Below are 22571 nucleotides of genomic sequence, written 5' to 3'. Positions count from 1 at the left end.
AAGCATCATGAGACTGCCAGGTGCAGAAGAGTGATAATGCCACTATGACAAAGTGATTACTGATCAAAGCACCTAAAGCAAGTGGTTAATGAACTTCAACAAATTACGGTGTAGTGATATGGAATGCCATCTGCATTTTGAAATAGGAGTAACAGCTAAAGTCATAGCAACCAATACACTGAAGCTACCAATTGGAGGAGAGCCAGTGTAATGGAATGAATTGAATGCTAACTTTGAATGCAGGAAATTCAGGATGGATTGAAATCCTTCCTATAATTCTTGAAGGGATAAGGGTGGAAAGTCTGGTTAATCAACATAACAGTTATAATTTCTGTTTTTTTATTCAACTCTTCCGGTTGAATAAAAACAATTTTCTCCCTTGTTAGAGGCAGACTGGATTAGTTAAGGATAATATAAATTGGGGAGAAAAGGATTTTAGGAGATGGTAGTACAAAATGAAGAGTACCGTGATGAAAAATGATTGAAGATTGGGAAAGGAGAAGATGATAAAAGAAGTGAAGGCTATAGTTGAGATGGAATCTGAGTACGGTAGGCAAAAGAGTAGATGAATGGTTATGGAAGAAGGACTTGGTGGCAGTTCGCAATCAACATATTAATCCTTTGATGAATGTAGCATCATTCATCATGATTATAGTTAAAAGCAAGTGAGCATGACTGAGTTCAACATATCAGTTTTGTTACACGATGCATAAAGAAGCTCATCCTGAGACCATCCTGCCTTGTACCCTACACAGTTTGAGTATGTAAAAGGGCATATTTCCTCTTTTATTAGCATTTCCAAGTGCCCATAATACTGCTTTTTCTTTGCTCCAGTTTGATTCTAGTTATGAAAACTTGGGAGAAATTTGTATATTGAACTCATTATATAAGAAGAGTATAATTTCTGAAAAATAGCTTCTTTAAAAAAGGGAAAAAAAATAAAGAGCTGTCTTTGCCCATTCTTGAAGTACATACATCTCCATGCAGCAAAACATACTTATTTTGGAAATAGCAGTGGTGATGTAGCTTTGAAGCAGATGATGATAATATGATAGTCATCATATTAGCAGTTAAATATTTCTTCTGTGTATGAGAAATCAAGGCTAAATCTTCAGATATGATAAAATCTCCTTTGGCAAATAGCTTTCCTTTGTTACAAGAATAAATGTACATTGGATGAAAATACCATCTTTCTACTACTGGTAACAGTTCAGTCAACTGAAATTTAACAAAGAGTTGCCATATTTTGTTTGATTGCAATCACTGTACCTTGTTTCAGTGACCTGTGAATGTATTTGCTACCATGCATTAGAATAATTTTTCTCTCTTTTAGAATATGCTGTCTCCCTGTCTGCCTGCCTTCCTGCCTATCTAAAATATGAAAGTAATATTCAAGTTATACTTGGTGGCATATATATCAAAGTGTTCTGCTCAATTTTATCCTCACTAAAAGGTCATCTCAGTGAATGAGTCAAGAATTGAATATATGTCTCCCTGGTCCAAATTGATATTTTATCCACTGTGTGATACTGGTTTTCCTATTAAATGCATTTCCCATCATTCCCAACTGGGACAGAGAAATTGGTCCCACCAATAACACAGTTTGAGGCTTTACATAATCCAGTATTCTCTCTTCTCCCTGTTTTTCATTCTATATGTCTGGTTATATGCATTAATATGTGTATATTGAATGGCATCAGCAATATGGAAGGCTGGTGAGTAGGGTGCAGTAACAGCTTCACTGGTAAGAATAAGCTATGTTGAAAGCGAGTTTTTAAAAATGGTGAGCTCTACTTATATCTTGTTACTCAGAGTGGGAATTTTAAGTGTATGGAAGTAGAGGAGCATGGTCTTTCATGCCAGGCGTTTTTAACTTTTGAAGAAGTAGGGCAGTTGCAGTTTTTCTGAGGATTAACCCCAAACAGTAATTGGGACTATCTCATAATGAAACTAAAGAAGGATAAGGTGTGATGCCAGCTGGTTTTATGAACAGCGTCCCTGATTTCAGATCAGAGATACGTGTTTATAATCTGTGCTAAGATCTGAAGTTGGTGTTGTGTTTCCCACTTTGCAGATGCCATATATACTATTTTCATTTAGCATGTAAATGAGTTTGTGACTGGAACAAGAAATTGATTGTGATCTTCCCATGCGATCACCTTCCTAGACTCCCAACTCTGTTCAACATTCCAAGAGCTTAACACTTTGTAGCCGATTGGATTCCTGATGGCAAAACATGGGTACATTTTATATTTTCATGGGTAACACGAGTGCCCTGTGGGCAGCAGTTTGGAGATCACAATTAGTCTGGGAAAAATGTTTTCTGCCAAGGAACTGTATTCATTTGAACTAAGCCAGCTCTTGGAACTTAAATAAATTAGAATTAAATGAAGTAGAATTAGAAAGAAGATAAAAAGGACAACCTACAACACATGTTACAAATTGCCTTTTCTTTTCAAAACATCCTTGCATTTCTGCCAGTTAATGGGGTTTCCTTTTATTTAGTCCATTTAACTTTGCAGTAATGTAAAAAAATATAAAAAACAGTAATGTAAAAACATTTTAAGAGTAAATGGTTGTTTTAATCTTGTTTTCAGAGTAAGAGTGTTAAAAATTATGTTTTTATATAAAATATATAAAATATGCTATGTATAAATCATAAACTAAATTTCAGTTTTACTTTTTATTACACATGTACTTATTTTAGGAAAGGGCATTTAGCCTCTGTTGTAACCAATTAGTTGCCAGCTTTTAGGATCCTTTGGTGATAGATGTTTTTAATGTCTAATTCTCTGTTATACACAGAAGCTTTAATACTCAGGTGGATGAATGCGTATCAGTAAGGAAAATTATGTAGTTCTTAAAAGAAAGCATGCATACAGAGATATAATTATCTGCCAATAGTATCCATTTCCCCCTCCCCAAAAAATGGTGCAATCCTTAATGCTTTGAGTGTGATTTTTAAAAAAAGCATGGCATTTATTTGTGATGAATATTCTTAAATTTAATAAATAGACCCTTTGCTAAAAGATGGATGGCCACCTTCAGATCAGTGACAAAATCCTGGGAATTTAAGTATTTCCTTACTAATTTTGGGGATATTGCATTATTTGAGAAAAGATTTATATCAGTCTATTTCTTTTTTAATATGAACAAGGCAGTCAATCTAATATAATGGGTAAAAGGTATTACTGATAGTATTGATTATACTGGAAGAGGAATAGGGTCAGTTAGTCATGCTTCATAATTCTTCTTTAGAGTACTGCTTTGCACTCCCACATAAAGTATTAATCCCATGTGCCCTGTAGAGAGCTTTAACAAGCACATGGTTCTGACAATTTCTATACACCTCTCAGCTGCGCAGATTAAGGGTGACGGTGGAACCAGGGCTATCTTTGCTGCCAAGAAATAGGGTTTTGTATTTAAGAAATCTCAGAACAGACTGGATCAGAAATTATCTAGTAGTCACTTTTTCATTTGTTTTATGACATCATTCCTTCAAGTACTACACAGTGATTGAACAATCTTGACCAACACTTTGAAGAGCATAGCCTTGTCAAGTGCACCTTCTTTAGAACGGTTGCATGGATCTCCTAGTAAAGCATATGGCCAACGTCCCTCCCCCGCTCTCATTAATAATAGTTTGTGTGGGAAGCTAATAAAAATAATTAGCCCTTCACATTTTTGTGTAAAACCCAGCAAATGTTTGCAGTGAATTTATATACATAAATACCTGTTTTATAGATATAACTTCCATTATTCTTTGCCCAAGTTCCCTTGGAAAAAGGACTTGTATTTTTCAAAGACATAATTTTTGGGTCAGATATTGCCCTTTTTCAAGATTGACTAAGCCTTCCATCCTTCCGAGATAAGTAAAATGAGGACCCAGATTGTTTCGGGCAATATGCTGACTCTGTAAACCGCTTAGAGAGACCTGTTAAGCACTATGAAACTGTATATAAGTCTAAGTGCTATTGCTCTTCCTATTCCCACTAGAGTTTTACCAAGTGCTACTTTTTATGTTGTAATTAATGGAGACTGTTAATTTCTACAGGAGAAAATAAATGATGTGGATACTATTAGGATGGAGTTAATATTGTCCCTGGGGTGATAGGTTCTTGGTAGCAGCAGATTTCGTACTCTTGCAAACTAAAGCATCTTACCAATACTACATAAACTGAATTATGAGTGTATCTTAGCAAATGGTTGCATCTAGCCACCAGTATCTAAGCTTGGATGCTAAACAGTATCAGATATCAATGGGAGACCATTAAAGAATGAAGTGACCACACAGATAGATTTTCTTCTTTAACCTGGTCTTTCAGCATTTCCAATCATGCACCCATCAACATTGTAACTGAATCCATCCAGTTTCCTGCTGGTCATCCTCTTCTCTTTCCTTCCTCCTTCCCCAGCATTAGAGAATTCTCCAGAGAGATCTTTGCATAATGTGTCCAAAGTAGGATAATTTGAGTCTGGCAAGAGCCCTAAACAAGAGAGAAAAGTTGAAAAACAATTCCAAAGAAGGCAATAGTAAACCATTTCCTACTTATGCTGACAAAAACGTGAGATCTGTGGAATCTTCATTGGTCAAATTGGAGTTGAAGAAGAGTTTATCTTATTACTTGAGAGTTGCTTTTCTTAATATATGAATCTGTTTCAGGTCTCAAAGACCTTTTCAGTCTTTATGGATCTTATCAATTTTACAGGAAATAGCAAGGATTCAGTTTTGGGCCCTCTGTGTGCAAAGCAAGGCCTTCTGTTAGTCATGAAGTACAGCAGTGGTCCTCAGTCTTCCTAGCGTTGCGAACCAGCTGGGGGGGGGGGCAGGGGAGAGGAAATGGTTTTGTGTGAGCAACAGGTGCACGCTCGCCCACAAGCTCCATTTACCTGAGTGGTAGGTACTTTCACGTACTTGTGAAGCTCGATTTGTGTGAATGGTGGGCACACACAAATGGAGCTGCACCATACACTCACCCGCCGCTTGCACGGCCCAATTCCAAATGGGCTGTGGCCCAGTACTGGTCCGCGGCCTGGGGGATGGGGAACCCTGAACTATAGTACTCCCACCTTCCCAATATTTTGGCTTATTTTGCTGTATAGAATTGGATGAGAGCTATTAAAAATTGAGTCACCTCCTGTACGTAAAGCAGATATTTTGTTTATTTTATGGTACAGTAAATTTGGGGGGTTTAATGAAAAGATGAATAATATACAGATGGATACATAAAATAATAAGTGTTCCTCTTAAATTGTTGTACATGAAATTCAGATTAATTTTTCCTTCTACAGAGACCTGCAGCTTGCACTCAAATAAAAAGATTGTCCCTATAGAAGAAAGTCAGCCTACCAGTTCTTATTAATCCCTGTGGCCATGAATATTCAGGTTCTTGCTGTGAGTCATGCATTTTAAAACATTCTACAGTTCTGGATAGTCTGGTGCAACTGCTCTAGGGCACTGTGGAGCACAGCATTTCTTTCATTGTTGTGCTATGAATTACTTTTGTCATCTACCACTGGAGTATATTATTGCTTTCCTTGTAGATCTCAGGGGCATACTTGTTTGTGTGGTGTGAATGCCTGTATGCAAATCTGCATCCTATTATGCAAACACTCTGAAGGTTGCAAGATGCCTTGTGGATATTAAGTAGTGAGATCTACAATTTATATGTATTCAGCCTTGCAGGTGAGTAGAAATATTCTTGAGTTGCTAAGAAACAACATTGAAAATATTACCAGTTATTTATCATAAGAGGAGTGGATTGATGAAGTTACATCATCAGTTCTTGTGCTGGTGGAATTCATTGCCATATGAAGTTTTGGTAACCATAAACTGGCATGATATGTTTTGTTCTTACGTTTATTGCTATTTTAATTTGTTATTCACTGCTCAGAGTTGATAATTGAGTGAGCAACCATTTAAACTGAATTTCACAATAGACAAAACCTATCTGATTTCTTGATGCTGCTTTGAAATTTATCCTTATCCGTGTTTGCCAGATAATGTCTATTATTTACTATTCCTACAGTGCACAAGGTGCCTTGCAAAAACTGTCTTTTCATGTCTGCTAGAAACAAAGTAGCTTGTCTAGAATGGCACAGTTGGGGGTTTGGGTTAGGTTAATTCAGGGATAAATCTCAAATTCCTATTTCTACAGCACATTTCTGGCTTGCTGGAGGACAGATGCCCGGTTACTCTGAAGTTGATATGTGCATATTTGTACATGTGAAGTTGTACTTATAGCACGCACAAACCTAGTCCCAAAGGCTGTGGTTTGCTTCCATCACAGTTCTTTCCTAAATATGCTACTAAACTTTGGTGGCAAAACACTGAAAATCAGTAGCTTAATTTTCTGCTGTTGTACAGATTAATGTGATAGGCCTAAGACTGGATTCAAATGATCAAAGTAATGCTATATACTTTCTCCACAAATCTAAAAACTGGGGAAATCCTGAAAATTATGTCTTAGTAAAGCAGAGACATCACCCTGTCAACAAAAGTGCGTATAGTCAAGGCTATGGTCTTCCCAGTTGCAATGTATGGCAGTGAAAGTTGGACCATAAGAAAGGCTGAGCGCCAAAGAATTGAGGCCTTTGAACTATGGTGCTGGAGAAGACTCCTGCGAGTCCCTTGGACTGCAAGGCGATCAAACCGGTCAGTCCTAGAGGAGATCAACCCTGACTGCTCTTTAGAAGGCCAGATCCTGAAGCTAAAACTCAAATACTTTGGCCACCTAATGAGAAGGAAGGACTCACTGGAGAAGAGCCTAATGCTGGGAAAGATTGAGGGCAATAGAAGAAGGGGACGACAGAGAATGAGGTGGCTGGATGGAGTCACTGAAGCAGGAGGAGTGAGCTTAAATGGACTCCAGAAGATGGTAGAGGACAGGAAGGCCTGGAGGAACGTTGTCCATAGGGTCGCGATGGGTCGGACACGACTTCGCAACTAACAACAACAAAAGCAGATGAGTGTGTGTGAGGCGACAATGGTTCCCAGTTGCTGAAAGGTTGTCTGTTCTCGTTTCTTTATTGATCGCTTTAGCTTGGGAGAAAATGGAGGAAACAAAATTCTTCAGATCTTGTAATCTCAGTTGTTGGATGCAATTTTTGTGATGTGTGGATGGAATGAGCCCACACACTCCATTTATTCCTCTTGATCAGACATGATGCTCACTTATGCTAATTATTAAATAAGGAGCAAATCTGCTTTGAAATGATAGTGTAAATCTGAGGTCAAGACTGAGAGGAAAATAAACTTATTTACATGTTCATCTCTGTTTTAAAAATGCTCCATAATGGTGATGAGATAACTTATTTACGTAGACTATTTGTTAGGGGCGAAGATGGATAACTGGAGGAATCGTCTGCCTTGTTTGTTTGAAGAAGATCCTCAGCATAGCTTCATCACCCATCCACCTACGATATTTGAGGCAAAAGGAAATGGCTTCCTACAGTTACTTTCTTTTTCTTTTATGCCTCCCAAAGACACATATTAAATGCAGATTTAAAGTGTCTTGGTAAATCTTGCTGCATTTGTATCATTTGAAATTTTTACTTTGCAGCCTAACCATAACTTTCTCTGGGAAGATTGCAGTGCTGACAGAAGTTCTCATTATCTTTTATTTTCTGCAGATCCATTTCAAGAAATTTCTTTTATGGATGTGAATTTTGTAGCGTTTTAAATACGAACAGATTCTGGAAGAGCTTTTCTGTTTGAGCAAGCTGGTTCCTCCTGTTTTTCGAAAGCTTTTAAACTATTTGTTGCATTTGCTGTAGGTGTTAACTACACCAGGGGTCTCCAACCTGTGGGCCATCGCACACTACCGAGCTGTGGCCTGCTGGCCAATGCACACCCTCTCCCCTATTCATGCTAGCGACAGGGCGCCACGCAGCAAAAACCGGGCGCCACGCAGCAAAACAGCAAAAACAGGGCACGGTGCTGCACAAATGGGGTGTGCGCCGCACAAATGGGGCACTGCGCCATGCAAACTGGGCAGGGTTAGCAAGTGTCATGCAGGTGCTAGTGCCACCCCTTTTACATCATGTGGGCACTAGCACTGCCCAGTCTGCATCACACACATGCTTGCAGCCCCATTTGTGTACACGTGTGCTCATAAAATGCTTTCCCCCCCCTTTCCCTCTGGTCCGCCAACCGAGAAAGGTTGGGGACCTCTGAACTATACTTAATCTGGGAATTCTGCAAACTTGAATTATTAATGCTGTTGCTGGAATATCCCAGACAAATATCACAGCCTACCTGAAAGAAACTCAAACATTCCTTCTTCAGTTTTAAGAATGTTTCACAGTATTTCCATTTGCAGAGAAGGAAAGTCATGCTTTTGCATAGTGTTCTGCTAAAAATGCAGAACAGGTGTAACTACACTTTCCTCATTGTGGTCTCTATAATTTACACATACAAGTTATGCACCTGTGTAGATCCCATTTGAAATCTTGTATCAATTACAGAGTTCTTGGCAGGAGTCCTTCCGCCACCAGCATTCAAAACTGTTAGGAATTGCAGCATCAAGTTCACCACCAGTTGACATACAATTCCTGAGATGGCCCATACATAATATTATGATATTCACATACTATCTTTCCACTGCATGATTTTTGCCTTCATCCACTTAACCACCATGATTTCTCAACATCATTTTAAGTAATGATTCTGTAGCAGATGGTTTTACATTTCATTGCTTTTACACTTCTAGGAGGTGTCTGTCTTCAGGATGTCTCTCCAGGGCAGTCCTATTTGACGTCCAGCTTTGCATGGATCCTTCCCCACTACTAGGGGCTAAATATGCACTTAAACATCTTTTAAGTGCCCTAGATTCTGGGGATCTCCTTCATTTCCACTTTCATAAGTTTTAGAATAATTTGTAAAAAAGGAATTACTGTGTCTTTGATACCTCCTTGGTTCTTTCAGCTTTTCTATTTATTCTGTTGCCAAAGCTTGGTGACTAAGCACCTGGCTACCTCAAAAGGACTCTAAAAAAGGTAAAGGTAAAGGTTCCCCCGCACATGCGTGCTAGTCGTTTCCGACTCTAGGGGCCGGTGCTCATCTCCGTTTCAAAGCCGAAGAGCCAGCGCTTGTCCGAGGACGTCTCCGTGGTCATGTGGCCGGCATGACTAGACGCCAAAGGCGCACGGAACGCTGTTACCTTCCCACCGGAGTGGTCCCTATTTTTCTACTTGCATTTTTACGTGCTTTCGAACTGCTAGGTTGGCAGAAGCTGGGACGAGTAACAGGCGCTCACTCTGTTACGCGGCACTCGGGATTCGACCCGCCAAACTGCCGACCTTATGATCGACAAGCTCAGCGTCCTAACCCACTGAGCCACCGCATCCCTAAAAGGACTCTACTAATTTAGTAAATAAATTTGCTAAATAACACAATCAATCTGTTGGCCTAAAAGTTCAGCAGCCATCCCAAACCTTGGAGTAAAGAACTCTGTTTACCAGCTACTGCAGACATGTGCTGAAGAGCATGAAATCAGCTATTATGTGACAATCTGTTGCTATGTAGTGAATAGTTTTAGAGTAAAAAAGAAAGAGTGCCAAATTAGAAAAATACTCTGTCCCTAATTCTCTTTCAGTGGGGGGTGTCTGGTTATAACAAAAAGTAACATTCTCAGAGAGCGGGGTAAGGAGATTGGACAATCTGAGTGATAGATACTTCTGGGGCTCTTTTCCACAAAGCCCCTTATCAGGCATGCATGGTAAAATTCCCCGTGCATCCCAAAGACAACTCAAATAACCTCATTTGGGTTGTTTTTTTTATCTTATACTTGGAACTTTCTCTACTTACGGCTGTGTGTATGTATACATGAATGCACATATACATACATACAGTGGTGGGATTCAGCCAGTTCGCACCGTTTCGACAGAACCATTACCTACTTTCTGTTGAGTTCAGCGAACCGGTTGTCAAAATGGCACTTGAAAAAAGCAGAGTTTGTGTGCGCACCTGCCTTGCACTCGCCCCGCATCCGCCGTGGTTTTCACGGCACGCTGCAGCTGACCCAAGGTGGCTGGCCAGGCACCGAAGCGCCACCAAAAACAGCAGAGTCTGTGTGCACACCTGCCTTGCCCGCGTCAGTCACGCTCTCCATGGCGTGCTGCAACTGATCCGAGGTGTGGAGAGCACGGCTGATGGGTGAGTGTGTGGCAGGCACACACAAGAGACTCCGCTGTTTTCGACTGCGCTTCGGTGCCTGGCCGGCCGGGACAGCCCCTCTTCTTGGCCACTTTTCCTCTTTCTTCTCTCAGCTGCTCCACTTCCCATCTCTCAATTGCAGCACACATTGCAGGGAACCACTTTGGCAAGCTTTTTTTGCTTGTCGGACTGTCCACAGCGGCGGCAGAGGAATGCGGCAGAGCTGGAAAGAAGGTTAGCAAAGATATGCTTTGGGAAGGGAGGGCATCTGGGCGGTGGTGGGTGAGGCAAGCTCTCCAGCTCTGCGGCAGCAGAGAAATGAGACGGAGCTGGAAAGCAGGGGCTTTCCAGCTCCAGCGCTCCACCTGGCACTTCAGTGGCTTTGTGGGCAGAGCTGCGAAGAGGCTAGGTGGCATCAAGTTCCCTTTGTCCAGTGCGCTCGCAGAGGGAGGGTCTTCTCAGGGTGCCGCCGGTAAAAGATTGCCGGCGGATAACACCCAGGGAGAGGGCCTTTTCTGTGGATGCGCCTGCCCTCTGGAACCAGCTGCCCGTGGAGCTCAGGACTGCCCCTGACCTACGCTTATTCCGCCGGGACCTGAAGACTTGGCTCTTTGAGCTCTCTGACCCAGGCTGAGAATTTTAACTGGGGTTTTATTTTCAGGGATAATTTAATCTTTTAATTCTCTTTTAACTTTGTATTTTATATTGATGTGATTTTAAAATGCCCTGTAAACCGCCCTGAGTCCTTCGGGAAAGGGCGGTATATAAATCTAATAAAATGTAAATCTAAATCTAAATCTAAAAGCGCCAGCAGTCTGGCTCGGAAGATGAGGGAAAGGGCAAATCCCCTAAGTGCGCCAGGCTAGTCGCTCTCTAGCAGCTTGGTAGGCCCGCCAGAGGGAAGTCTGGCATCTACCAGTACCAGCACGTATGGTAAACACGATGGCATTCTGGCTCTGGCAGGAAAGGGGCAACCAGCATGGGCGCTGCAGGTAGGACACCAGCTTGCTTCAGCACCTCCCTGACCATCCCGCGCTCTGCCGGCGCTTTGGCCTTGGGCTGCCGCCACATGCACAGGCCATGCCCTACCTACCCCCTTATTTAAGTATTAAATACATGAAATAATAAACTACCTTTTGGTAATATTTTTTTATACTTAAAATGGTCATTAGGGCAGAGAACCGGTTGTTAAATTATTCCTTTTCTTGTTTTTACCACTTAGTTTTAATCTTAAATCCTCAGCATTCAATCGGTATTTTCCTTGTATAGTATATAACTTAATGGTCTTGTTTTATTTTGATGAGCACCTCTCTGTTAAGTTACATAGAACCAGGGCTTTTTTCCTCATAGAACGCTCAGAACGGAGTTCCGGCACCTTTTTTGGATAGAACCTTGTAGGGTAGGCAAGGCGGGTTGTATGACACATGTGAGTTCCGGCACCTTTTTCTTTTACAAAAAAAGCACTGCATAGAACTATACATGTGCTTAATTTTTAAAGTACATATTTCAATCCAGATGATTTACGTGCAAAAGGTTTTAGGCATGAAAGCTTAATATTCTAGTCCAAAGCTACATGACATTTTGTAATCTGCAAGTGCAAAAATGTCTAGCTATAGTTTAAAAAGATACACACATATCAAATGTTTTCCATGGGAATTGTGTTTCATTAGCTATCCAGCAGAAATCCTGTTTGAAGTTGAAATATTAAAAGATTGTAGATGAATCATATATTCAAATGTACCTACCTACCTATCATACTATTCCCTTTTTTAATAGGCAAACATGATGATAATATCAATGGAGATTCTCAGTCATCCAGGTCATAATTATCCCAAAGATGCTTTTTCACGAGGCAACTGGACTTTCTTGTTTTTCTTTGAAGACATTTTGCTTCTCATCCAAGAATCTTCTTCAGCTTTGAAGCTGAGCTGAAGAAGCTTCTTGGATGAGAAGCGAAATGTCTTCAAAGAAAAACAAGAAAGTCCAGTTGCCTCCTGAAAAAGCATTTTTGAGATAGCATGATGATAATGATTTACTGATTAGCCATGAGTCCATATCCGGATACACAACAGCTAGGTAAAGTTGGGCAAAGCATATTAAAAGAAAGAAATTGTAAACCGATGCAATTAAAGGCAAGTGATAAGAAAAAGAGGAATAAATAGAGCTAAAATATAGTTTCACCATAAATAGTGACTTTTGCAGCCCATTCTCTCTTGAGCTAATTGAGGCTTTCACATGATACACATTAATAGGACAGAGAAAGTATAGATTGTTGGGGGCAATTAAGCTGACTTTGTAATAATGCCGCTGGGGTGTGTGTGAAAGCCCTAATAAGCAGGCATATACATAGAATGAAGGCTACTGCTAAGCTTGTAAGCCGCCCTGAGTCTTCGGAGAAGGGCGGGATATAAATGCAATAAAAATAAAAAATAATAAATAAATAAACTTAGTTATATCTATGCCGCGTGCCACATGCCCATTCCCTACTAATAATAAATATTTTACTGGTCATTTTAGGCATATTTGGGCAAAGTCACAAGTATAATCAAAGCCCAGATTAACCCCATGCATAGTCATGCTATCCTATGCAACTGAGAGCTGTAATCTAGAGACAGTCCTGCAAGTTACTCTTGCCTGCTTTCCACCAATTAGGAGGTATGTCCATTGTAGCATCTATATCTTAAAACAGTTGAGTTGCAACTTTGAACATTGAAGTGTTCATGGAATAGAAGGATCAAATTGCTATTTTCATGAACAAATCTCAGCAAAAACTATTGTATTACTATTACAGTTCAATTCTATTTCTAATGGATGTTTTTAATTTAGAGGTTTTATTTTTAATATATAATGCTTCTTATGTGTTGCTCATAGTGCTACAATTTGGGAGATGCTGGCATTGGCCAGAGTTAGCTCAATGAAGGAACTTGGCAAAGAGCAACAACAGTTGGAGTTGCTGAACTGAAAATACTCTATAATTGATAAGATGCAACCAAACCAAAATGCCCTGAATTCTTTAAGTCATTTCATAAGAGGATTTTACTTTTTCAGTGGGGCTTCAATAAGAAGGTGAAGAGGTGGTAAGACCCTTGAGCACAGATACCAGCTTTGACCTTACCCTGTTTCTAAGGGTCTGCAAATAGTTATAAATATATAAGCACATATTTTCTGCCTCCTTACATCAGAAGGATTGAGGAAAGTGAGGGAAGAGTGTTAAGAATGAGCTATGTTCATTGATGATAGATACATATATTCAGAAGATTAGTTTCATTAAATGGAAGTAAGGCATATTAAGGTAGAAGATTTAGAATATGACAGGTTTTTGAAATTGAAATCTCTTGTCCTTGGAAGAACTATTTGATCTCGGAACAGGTCTTTCCAAATGACCAGAAGTGGCTTGACCTTTAAAAAGGCCATTTTGAGGATAAAATCTTTTGATTGTGAGGCATTTTGTATACTTTTATTAGATCTAAGTTGGTAACTTAATGAAAGTGAAAAGTGTTAACCCATTTGGCCTAGGGATAGAAAAATCTATATGACAAAATGAAGGAGGTGAAATAACTTTTACATGGAGTTATATTTTATCTTCATGCAGGATGATTTATGATAGTCATGGATGGCCAACTAAGGCCCTTAAGTTACAGCCTGGCATGAATAAGACATAAAAAGGTAGGATCTGTTATATAGGAAGACTCATTTTGTGTAAGGGAGGAGGAGGTGGTTATCACAGTAAATGATTGCATATTGAAGAAAGCATGAGGAAAAACAGTGAGAAATAACCATTGTTCTTTCTTTCCTGTTTTTCCACTTTATTCATGGCAGAAGGATTGTTGGTTATCTTGGCCTTGCTGCTTCCCTAAACCATCAATTTTTCCATTTTTCCTCTTCCTGCTCTCCTCAGGAAAATGTTCTAACCATCATACCATAAGGTAGAATCCTACAGTGCATCTTTGTGCCCCTGTGCCCGCTTACAGGGGGTTTTTTGTTGGTGTCCATCTGCCTTCAGCAGGAGCATTGTTTTTTCCCCTTCCCTAGTTGTTTAAAACAGAGGTCCCCAACCTTTTGGGCACCAGGGACCAGTTCCATGGACAAACGTTTTTCCATGGACTGGAGAATGTGTGGGTTTGTGTGCTGCCTGCATCCCACGGATGGGGCTTTGCTTGTTTGTGCAGCCTGGTTGCTGGCATGCCGCGGCCCGGTACCGTTCCACAGACCGGGGGTTGGGGACCTATGGTTTAAAAGGTAGGATCTGCTCCACATAAGATCCTCCAGAATCAAAACAGTATGCAGAGCCAGATAATAAGAAAAGTATGGAGTTGTGCTTGTTCTTGACCTTTCTGTACTTTAAACTCTTGTTAATGCAGACAATATCTGCCTTGTCATCCCATGTCTATATCTGAGAGTAGAGGGGAAAAAAATTCTACAGAGCCTCTTCAGTAAAGGTGTTAAGTGATGAGTAATCATACGATTAACCTTGCTTTAAGTAAGAGTGTCAAAACATGGTCCCAATATACTCTTTTCTATCACTGCTGTAAACTGCCCACAGAGGTGCTGTGGTATTAACAAAAGCTTTCTTAATTTGGCAGAGCCTTTTATACAAAGTTACTATGTTTGAATCTCTTGGCAACTCCACTTTTCTTGCAAAATATTTATAAAGCTTTGCCAAGGGAAGCTTTCTTTGGCACCGTTACCATGTGCACCTTGAACTTCAAATTTAAGAAGTGCTTCTCAACCTTTTGCAGAGACAGCTTTCCTTTAAAACATAAAAAGAAGCACCTGGCATGACTGGTAGCCACCTGTTATCATGGTCTTAATGATCATTTAGCACCAGTTTCTCTCATTCAGAACCCTCAAGCTGCGGAGGGCCTTTTTGCTGTTGGCAGAAGCATTTCAGTCGCCTGGCATCTTGTCCTTGCCAGTTGGTTAGTTCAACCTACGAGAAGACAAAAGTGGCATGACTCCTACCATGCCAGTATTTACTTCTCTGAGTAATGAACTAGGGATGTTCCCTGCTTCAAAGAGGCATACCCTGTGGATCCCGTCTTTGTAGTGGGCGTTGTGGGCACTTATGCTTGCCTTCATTCCTTTTGCTACTTTCTTGAAAGCAATTCTGGCATTGCAATAGCTAGTGTGGAATTGCCGCAGTGTGATCCAGGCCAACAGTTTGTTCTGATACAAAGAGGGGAGAATGAAACTAAGGAAGCGCAGCCTGCTTTGGTTTGTTAACAAAGACATTTTTCAGGTGCCTGTGATTTTCTCTGGAACAGGGAGAGGCCTCCATATCTGTTCCCGTATTTTGGCAGGAGTGAGATGCTGTATGCTGAGTCACCATGTCAGAACTCCTCCAAGGGAGCAGACATGCTCCTTGTTCTGGCAGGAAATTATATTTGACATTTAATTTGAAACACAAGCACTAAAAATCATCCTGTGATAATACGATAATGGGACCAAGTGAAGCAGAGTTTTGAATTGGCAGGATTAAATGCTGTTTTAATGCTACCTTTGAATTTTCTTCTCATGCTCAGTGCTGGGCTAGCCAGAGTCCGGTACTGATTAAGAGAAATAGCAATAGCATTTAGGCTTATATACTACCCCATAGTGTTTATAGCACTCTCTGGGCAGTTTAAAAGGTCAGCATTGTTTGCATCTTGCCCCCAACAATGTGGGTCCTCATTTGACTGAGCTTGGCAGGATAAAAGGCAGAGTCAAACTTGAGCCCTGTCAGGATCAAACTCCAGGCTGTGGGCAGAGTTTGCACTTTTAACCACTGCACCATCAGGACTCTTAATAGATAAGACTGGTTGCTTAGTTTCTTAATTGAATAAAAATGAAAAAAAATGACCAGCCATGTAACCAAACTGAATACTATTTTAACTAGTAATATTAGTTTATTGAAAGTGATATTATTATAACAGTGTCCAATTTGTGCCTTCAAATTGGCTTCAGCTGGTGCAGAATGCGGCCACGCGAGTTGTGATGGGGGTTTCCCGATACTCCCATGTAACACCTCTACTCCGCGAGCTGCATTGGCTTCCGGTTGCCCTCCGGGTGAGATTCAAGGTGCTGGTGATGGCTGAATGGGTTGGGTCCAGGATATCTGAGGGAACACCTGCTGCCAGCATCAAGCTCCCTTCGTCCAGTGCGCTCCCACAGGGAGGGTCTTCTCAGGGTGCCACCGATAAAAGACTGCCGGCGGATAACACCCAGGGGAAGGGCCTTCTCTGTGGGTGCGCCTGCCCTCTGGAACCAGCTGCCCGTGGAGCTTAGGACTGCCCCCCGACCTTCGCACATTTCGCCGGGACCTGAAGACCTGGCTCTTTGAGCTCTCCGGCCCAGGCTGAGAATTTTTAACTGGGGTTTTTTAATTTTAGAGATAATTTAATCTTTTTGATTTGTTTTTAACTTTTGTACTGGTTGTTTTAAATACCCTGTAAACCGCCCTGAGTCCTTCGGGAAAGGGCGGTATATAAATCTAATAAAATAAATATAAAATAAAATAAATAAAATATTTTGAGGTTAGAAACTTGCTTTTCAAGAAAGAAAGTACTTGTCTATATCTTTTTATTCTTGCTGTTTCTTTTAGATTGTTGTTTCCTCAGTGTGCAAGAGTTTTGGATCCCATTATTCATCAAGCAGCCATATAGTAAATGTAATTATGTTACAGAACCAAAAAAATAATTATTTCCATAATGGCATCAGTATTGATAGCAATACTGTCTTTGCTTAGAGAGGTATTTAGATTTAAATGAGGGAATAGAAGGGGAACTCATCATATTTGCAGATGATACTAAACTGGCAGGAATAGCCAACACTCCAGAAGATGGGCTCAGTATCCATATGGATCTCAACAAACTTGAGCACTGGGCCCTATTTAACAAAATGACATTTTATCTAACTGACCTCCAGCCGTGTAGACAACTTCCACAATCTATGACAATGGTCATATTGTCTGCAGAATTTGGGTAGCTGTTTGGGAGCTTCTCTAACACCAAACCTGGATACTCATAAACTTTTTACAAATTTGCTTTTGAACTACTGATTTCTATAGATTGGATTTGATAAGTTCCAATCTTACACAACTTAATTTGGATATTCTTGCTTATGAAGCAGAAGTGCACATCCTTATCTGCATTTCTTTGAACCCTTTTATACATTGCTGTCAGTGTAATTTTTAAAGTCACAGTGGGGAAAAAGTACTAAATGCAGTACCAAATAAAATATTTACTGTCACATCTGAATTAAATCAATTTAAGGTTAGGTTTGGTTTGATTCTATCTACTTTTTGAAGTTGACCTATAGTACTCTACTCAAATGTCAAATATGGCCCTTCATCCCTGATGTGTTTCACTGATTCTTCTAATTAGCCTGTCTAATAGGTAATTGTTTTACTAAGGAGGAGAGAAGACCCTTATGCCACCTAGATATTAAGAGAAAAGATTTTCAGCTAGCAAAATCCTCAGGTTTGGTTTATGTTGTTGGTTTTACTAATGTCTTACAGTGTATTCACTGTATATTGTGTGCAGTATATATGATATATTATAGCAGATTATTGCAAATAGTATCCAAATGACTATCTTAGATTTCAATCAGACCTTACTTTTAGTGAATATATTCAGGATTATGAGCTCAAGCTGCTTATTTCAGATAGTCTAAGGGAAAGAACGCACTTTCTTTTTCCTCAGCATATCGTGGTCTTCACAGAAAAGTAGTTGGAGAATTAATTGATATAACTGGTTGAGACATTTCCCTAGAACATATTGATTCACAGGCATTTTGCACCTTAAATATCTCCAAGTAAATACTCTTTCCTTCTGTAAAAAGCAATATAGCTGTATAGGTGCATGATTGTTAGTGTGATAATGATTATTGATTGTTACCCAAACTCTGTGGAACTAAAACATAAAATTTCTCTGAATGCACTCCGTGGTGTAGACAATTTTATGTATAAGATGCAGGAAATATAAAGACTAATTTTGCTTTTTAATTATTTGTTTTCTCTCAGCCACCATAATTGCTGAGAAAAGAAGAGCTCGATATTTTTAAGATTGTATGATATTATTAATTTCCTTATTAAAAAAATGCTATGTTCCATCAATGTATGTATGTATGTATGTATGTATGTATGTATGTATGTATATATGTATGTATGCTAAGCTTGTAAGCCGCCCTGAGTCTTCGGAGAAGGGCGGGATATAAATGGAATTAAAATAAAATAAAATAAATGTATGTATATGCATTGTGTATCTTTTGCACCTAATCTATAGCTTTGCAACCTTCATAAAGATGAAGCTGTAATGGATGCACCTAGAGCTTTGAATAAGTAACAGTTCCTCCATTATTTCATCCTTAGTTTTCAGTGTTTGAAAGTATTTCGCTTTCATATCCTTCTTATAGAGTGGGGGTGTCAAACTGCCGGCCCGTGGGCTGGATGAATCATGCCAAAACCATGCCCATCCCATTGCTGGCAGTAGGGGAAAAAAAGTCACGACTTTGATACCCCTGTTACAGAGGATAGATCGTGCTGTAATGACAGAGGCTTGGGAATGCATGTCTTTCTTTTCTTTTTTTAAATGTCCAGAGGTCAGGAGAACCCAGAGTGGGAAGTTCTGTGCATTGGAGCATAGCAATTAATTAACCATTCAGTTTTTACTGTGCTTTTCCTTCTAATTAATTATGTTTCAGCTTTGGATTAATATTTTCTAAAATGCCGCTTGCCTTCTTCTTTCTGTTAGCTGTTGACAGAGGGGAAAGACTAATGTTGACCTAATGCAGGATCCTAATCATATCAACTGTCACCCAGTTCTTTTTAATAAATATTTTCCACTGTTAACAATTTCAGGGTAGGAATTCTTTTTAGACAGGATCCAAGGGTACTCTTATTTAATGATATTTTATTGCCACAGTCCTCTATCTTTCTTTGTAGGCATTGCTTGCTTTAAAAAATCTCACTCTGGTGGTTGTGAGAGTTATCTATGCTGCTAGCAGTGTGAACTGGATATTTTAGAACAGCAGTTTATACTCTGATTTCCCAAGGAGGCAAACAGTTGCTCTACAATGAATATATATCCAAACATGATGAACTCACAAAGAATACACTGAGTAGAGATCAGAGATTTTGCTTCCGCCAAACCCTGGCTTTCCATTCAGCCCTATTTATTTTATTTATTTTATTTATTTTAATCCCATTTATATCCCGCCCTTCTCCGAAGACTCAGGGCGGCTTACAATCTAAAGCACAAATCAATGTGCTTAGCAATAGCCTTCATTCTATGTATATGCCTGCTTATTAGGGCTTTCACACACCCCCCAAGCGGCATTATTACAAAGTCAGCTTAATTGCCCCCAACAATCTGGGTCCTCATTTTACCTACCTCGGAAGGATGGAAGGCTGAGTCAACCTTGAGCCTGGTGGGACTCGAACCTGCACTAATTGCAGGCAGCTGGTGTTACTTAAGGAGGCATTAGCCCACTGCTCCACCAAGGCTCTTTGCTTCTTTGTTTGTTTGTTTGGTTGGTTGTTGAATTATTTTTCAATTTTCTGAACTGCCCATCTCCCTCAAAGAAGGACTCTTATCCCAAAGAGACAGAAAGAGGCAACAAAATCTTTGGCAACTGAGTGCCAAAATCTTTCTTTGAATAAGATATACTAATTCAAACTGTGCACTTTGTGTTTGCTATTTTCCCCTGAAAAAGTTTTATGCAAATAACCCTCCCCCCAAAAAACTATATCTGCTTAAACAAATTCTGGTGTGATTATATCCATTATGGCATTTGGAAGATGTTACACCATAAAGTAAAGACAAAAAACAAGTCTAAAGGTGTATATATTTTTAGGTTGTACGGACTGAGAAGAACAGTTTGAATAATCGGTTTCTGCCCTGGGATGAGATTGAAACAGAAGCCATTTTGTCTATTGATGATGATGCCCACCTTCGCCATGATGAGATCATGTTTGGATTCCGGTGAGTGAAATCTAATTTTTAATCGTCAGCCATTAGTATCGGGTCTGAACTAATTGTCTGTTTCTTTCAAGATTTGCAGATATTGTGGATTACAATTTCTGTTATCCTTAACCTGCCTTGGCCATTTCTGTGCTGACTGGGAATGATAGAATTTTGAAGCCAATGTGTAATTTTCTTTCATATTTGCCATTATAACACTTCTTCATGCATTATTATTATTTCCTCTTCTCAATAATAAGAGGGTGTGTGCATGTGTTCTATTTATTATATTTTTAAAACAGAACAAGTGCAATTATCTTACAGCCTTGACTATCTTCTCTTCCCTCTGTTCCCTCCTTAAAATTGAAAATAATCTTTCCCCATTTTATAGGATATTTTCTGAAAGATTGCATTTCTCTCTGTTCTTAATTCCCACCATATGGAGAAACTCATTTTTAGCATACTTCAATTTTAGTAACAAATTGCTATTTATACTACTATTAAAAGAGCCTGTTGTTTGCTGGCATGACATAAACAGCCATGGGAATATCACAGACAGGGACGTAAGCCAATATTGGAAGATAGAACAGCAAGAAGAAGGCAGGATTTTTGGATAAAATTTCCTGTGCAAGAAAAGCAGCTCTTTTCAAATTGCTAAAAGCAACCAAATTGGTTTCAAAAGCTTTGACAACTGCTTCAGAAAGATAGAGAAATGTCGTTGAAAACGATGTGGCTGCTTTAATCGTTTGAAAAGAGGTGCTTTCAATTCATTTCTGCCATTGTGAAGCTCCTTTTTCTAAAGCTTTACGCTGTCCTAGTGTTGGAATGTCTGAATATAGTCCTGACAGGAGATGGTCTCAGGCTTCACTGCCAAAATAAATAATTAGAATTTTGATTGTCATTTGTGCTCAAAATCAAGCAATGAAAAAGAGAGTCAAAGTGTTATCTCACTTTACCAGTTTCACAAAAAAGGTTGAGAGCATTATTGTAGTAATATTCAATCCATCTAAAGTGGAGGCCATTCATCCCAATTCTAGAAAGTGAGGTGGAAGAACATTTAAACTAAGGTTTAAAATCTAAATGTGTAGTGTAGATAATTCAATAATAGTAACCATTGTGACTAGACGCCAAAGGCGCACGGAACGCTGTTAGCTCTTCGGCTTTGAAACGGAGATGAGCACTGGCCCCTAGAGTCAGAAACGACTAGCACGCATGTGCGGGGGAACCTTTACCTTTACCTTTAACCATTGTGACCTAGGAATTTCTCTCTGTTTCTTGTCTCTCCAACATGTTCCACCTCTTTTCTGCCTGCTTAAGTTGTTTTCTTTGTATTTGTAGGGTCTGGAGAGAAGCTCGGGATCGCATTGTAGGATTTCCTGGGAGGTACCATGCATGGGACATCCCTCACCAGTCCTGGCTCTACAACTCCAATTACTCCTGTGAACTGTCCATGGTGCTGACGGGTGCTGCTTTTTTCCACAAAGTAAGGAGCAAGTCCTTAGAGAGAACCATATTTCTTATGATGACTTAGGCCACAGGCGTCAAACTCGCCACGTCACGTGACGTGGCACGGTGCATTGCGACTCTTTTCATTGCTGGCAATGGGGTGGGTACGGCTTCGGTATGATGAAACCGGCCCACGGGCCGGCAGTTTGACACCTCTGACTTAGGCCAAATATTTGTTCTATTGAGAAACATTGCAAGATTACTAATTGGGGAGAATTTAAGCTTTGTCCTCAGTTTCCCAAAGCAAGTGTAGTCTGGAAATTGAAGTGTTCCTGGTCACAGATTGATATCAATCGGTGGCCAGGAGCATTTCTGTGTGTTCCAGGAGCAGTTCTATGTGCTATGTGTTACTGTGCAAGTATGTTTGGCTTTGTTGTTCTATATGTTGAAAGTAAAAGGACAGTTACTAGTAATTTGTGTGTTGCTCTTCCCTATCAAGGGCCACATTTTATTGTATGGTCAAAATCCTGGGTTTGGACTGAATAGAATTGTTTGCTCATTGGGATTATTGAACTTGAGTTACAAATTGCCTATTGCATCTCTGAAGCAACTTTTCCTGGGAGTATTACATTCTTTTTTGAAACTTGATCTTAATCTTTCTCTTTCTCTCTCTTTCTAATAGTTTGTAATTTTTATTTATACCTTTAAAACACTACAGGGCATGGGACCTGAATAGTTGCAGAACCGTCTGTCCCTAAGAATGTCTGTCCTACAAGATCAGCTAGAGCAGGGGTGTCAAACTGCCGGCCCGCGGGCCGGACGCATCACCGGGAAACCGTGCCCACCCCATAGCCGGCAATGGGGAAAAAGTTCTGATATGTTGCGTGACGTCACCTGACATCGCGAGTTTGACATGTCTGAACTAGAGAGATTGAACCCCAGGTCCTCTTTCTGCAATCTTGCCATCTAGTGGGATTTAGAAGTGGAGAAGTGGAACTTTCCTGTTACTGTGTGCAACACCCTCCGGACTC

The 22571-nt window shown here is 39.9% G+C and overlaps 1 protein-coding gene and 1 long non-coding RNA gene across 4 annotated transcripts in view; one reads left to right on the top strand and one right to left on the bottom strand.

The window, feature by feature from the left end:
• LOC308672582 overlaps positions 1–22571 on the bottom strand; it is a 171002-nt gene that overhangs the window by 54754 nt on the left and 93677 nt on the right. The gene's annotated exons all lie outside the window — the stretch shown is intronic.
• EXTL3 (exostosin like glycosyltransferase 3) overlaps positions 1–22571 on the top strand; it is a 146363-nt gene that overhangs the window by 103202 nt on the left and 20590 nt on the right. For all 3 annotated transcript variants that reach the window (XM_081335505.1, XM_081335507.1, XM_081335506.1), the window contains 2 exons: positions 19988–20115; positions 21433–21577. In XM_081335505.1, the coding sequence (XP_081191631.1) occupies positions 19988–20115; positions 21433–21577 (273 nt within the window). The remainder of the gene's footprint in view (positions 1–19987; positions 20116–21432; positions 21578–22571) is intronic.

The sequence above is a fragment of the Vipera berus genome (genome assembly GCF_964194415.1).
Source record: "Vipera berus genome assembly, chromosome: 1".
NCBI classification, from domain to species: Eukaryota; Metazoa; Chordata; class Lepidosauria; order Squamata; family Viperidae; genus Vipera; species Vipera berus.
Note: the sequence above shows the minus strand (reverse complement) of the source record. Positions and strands in the feature narration are given on the sequence as shown.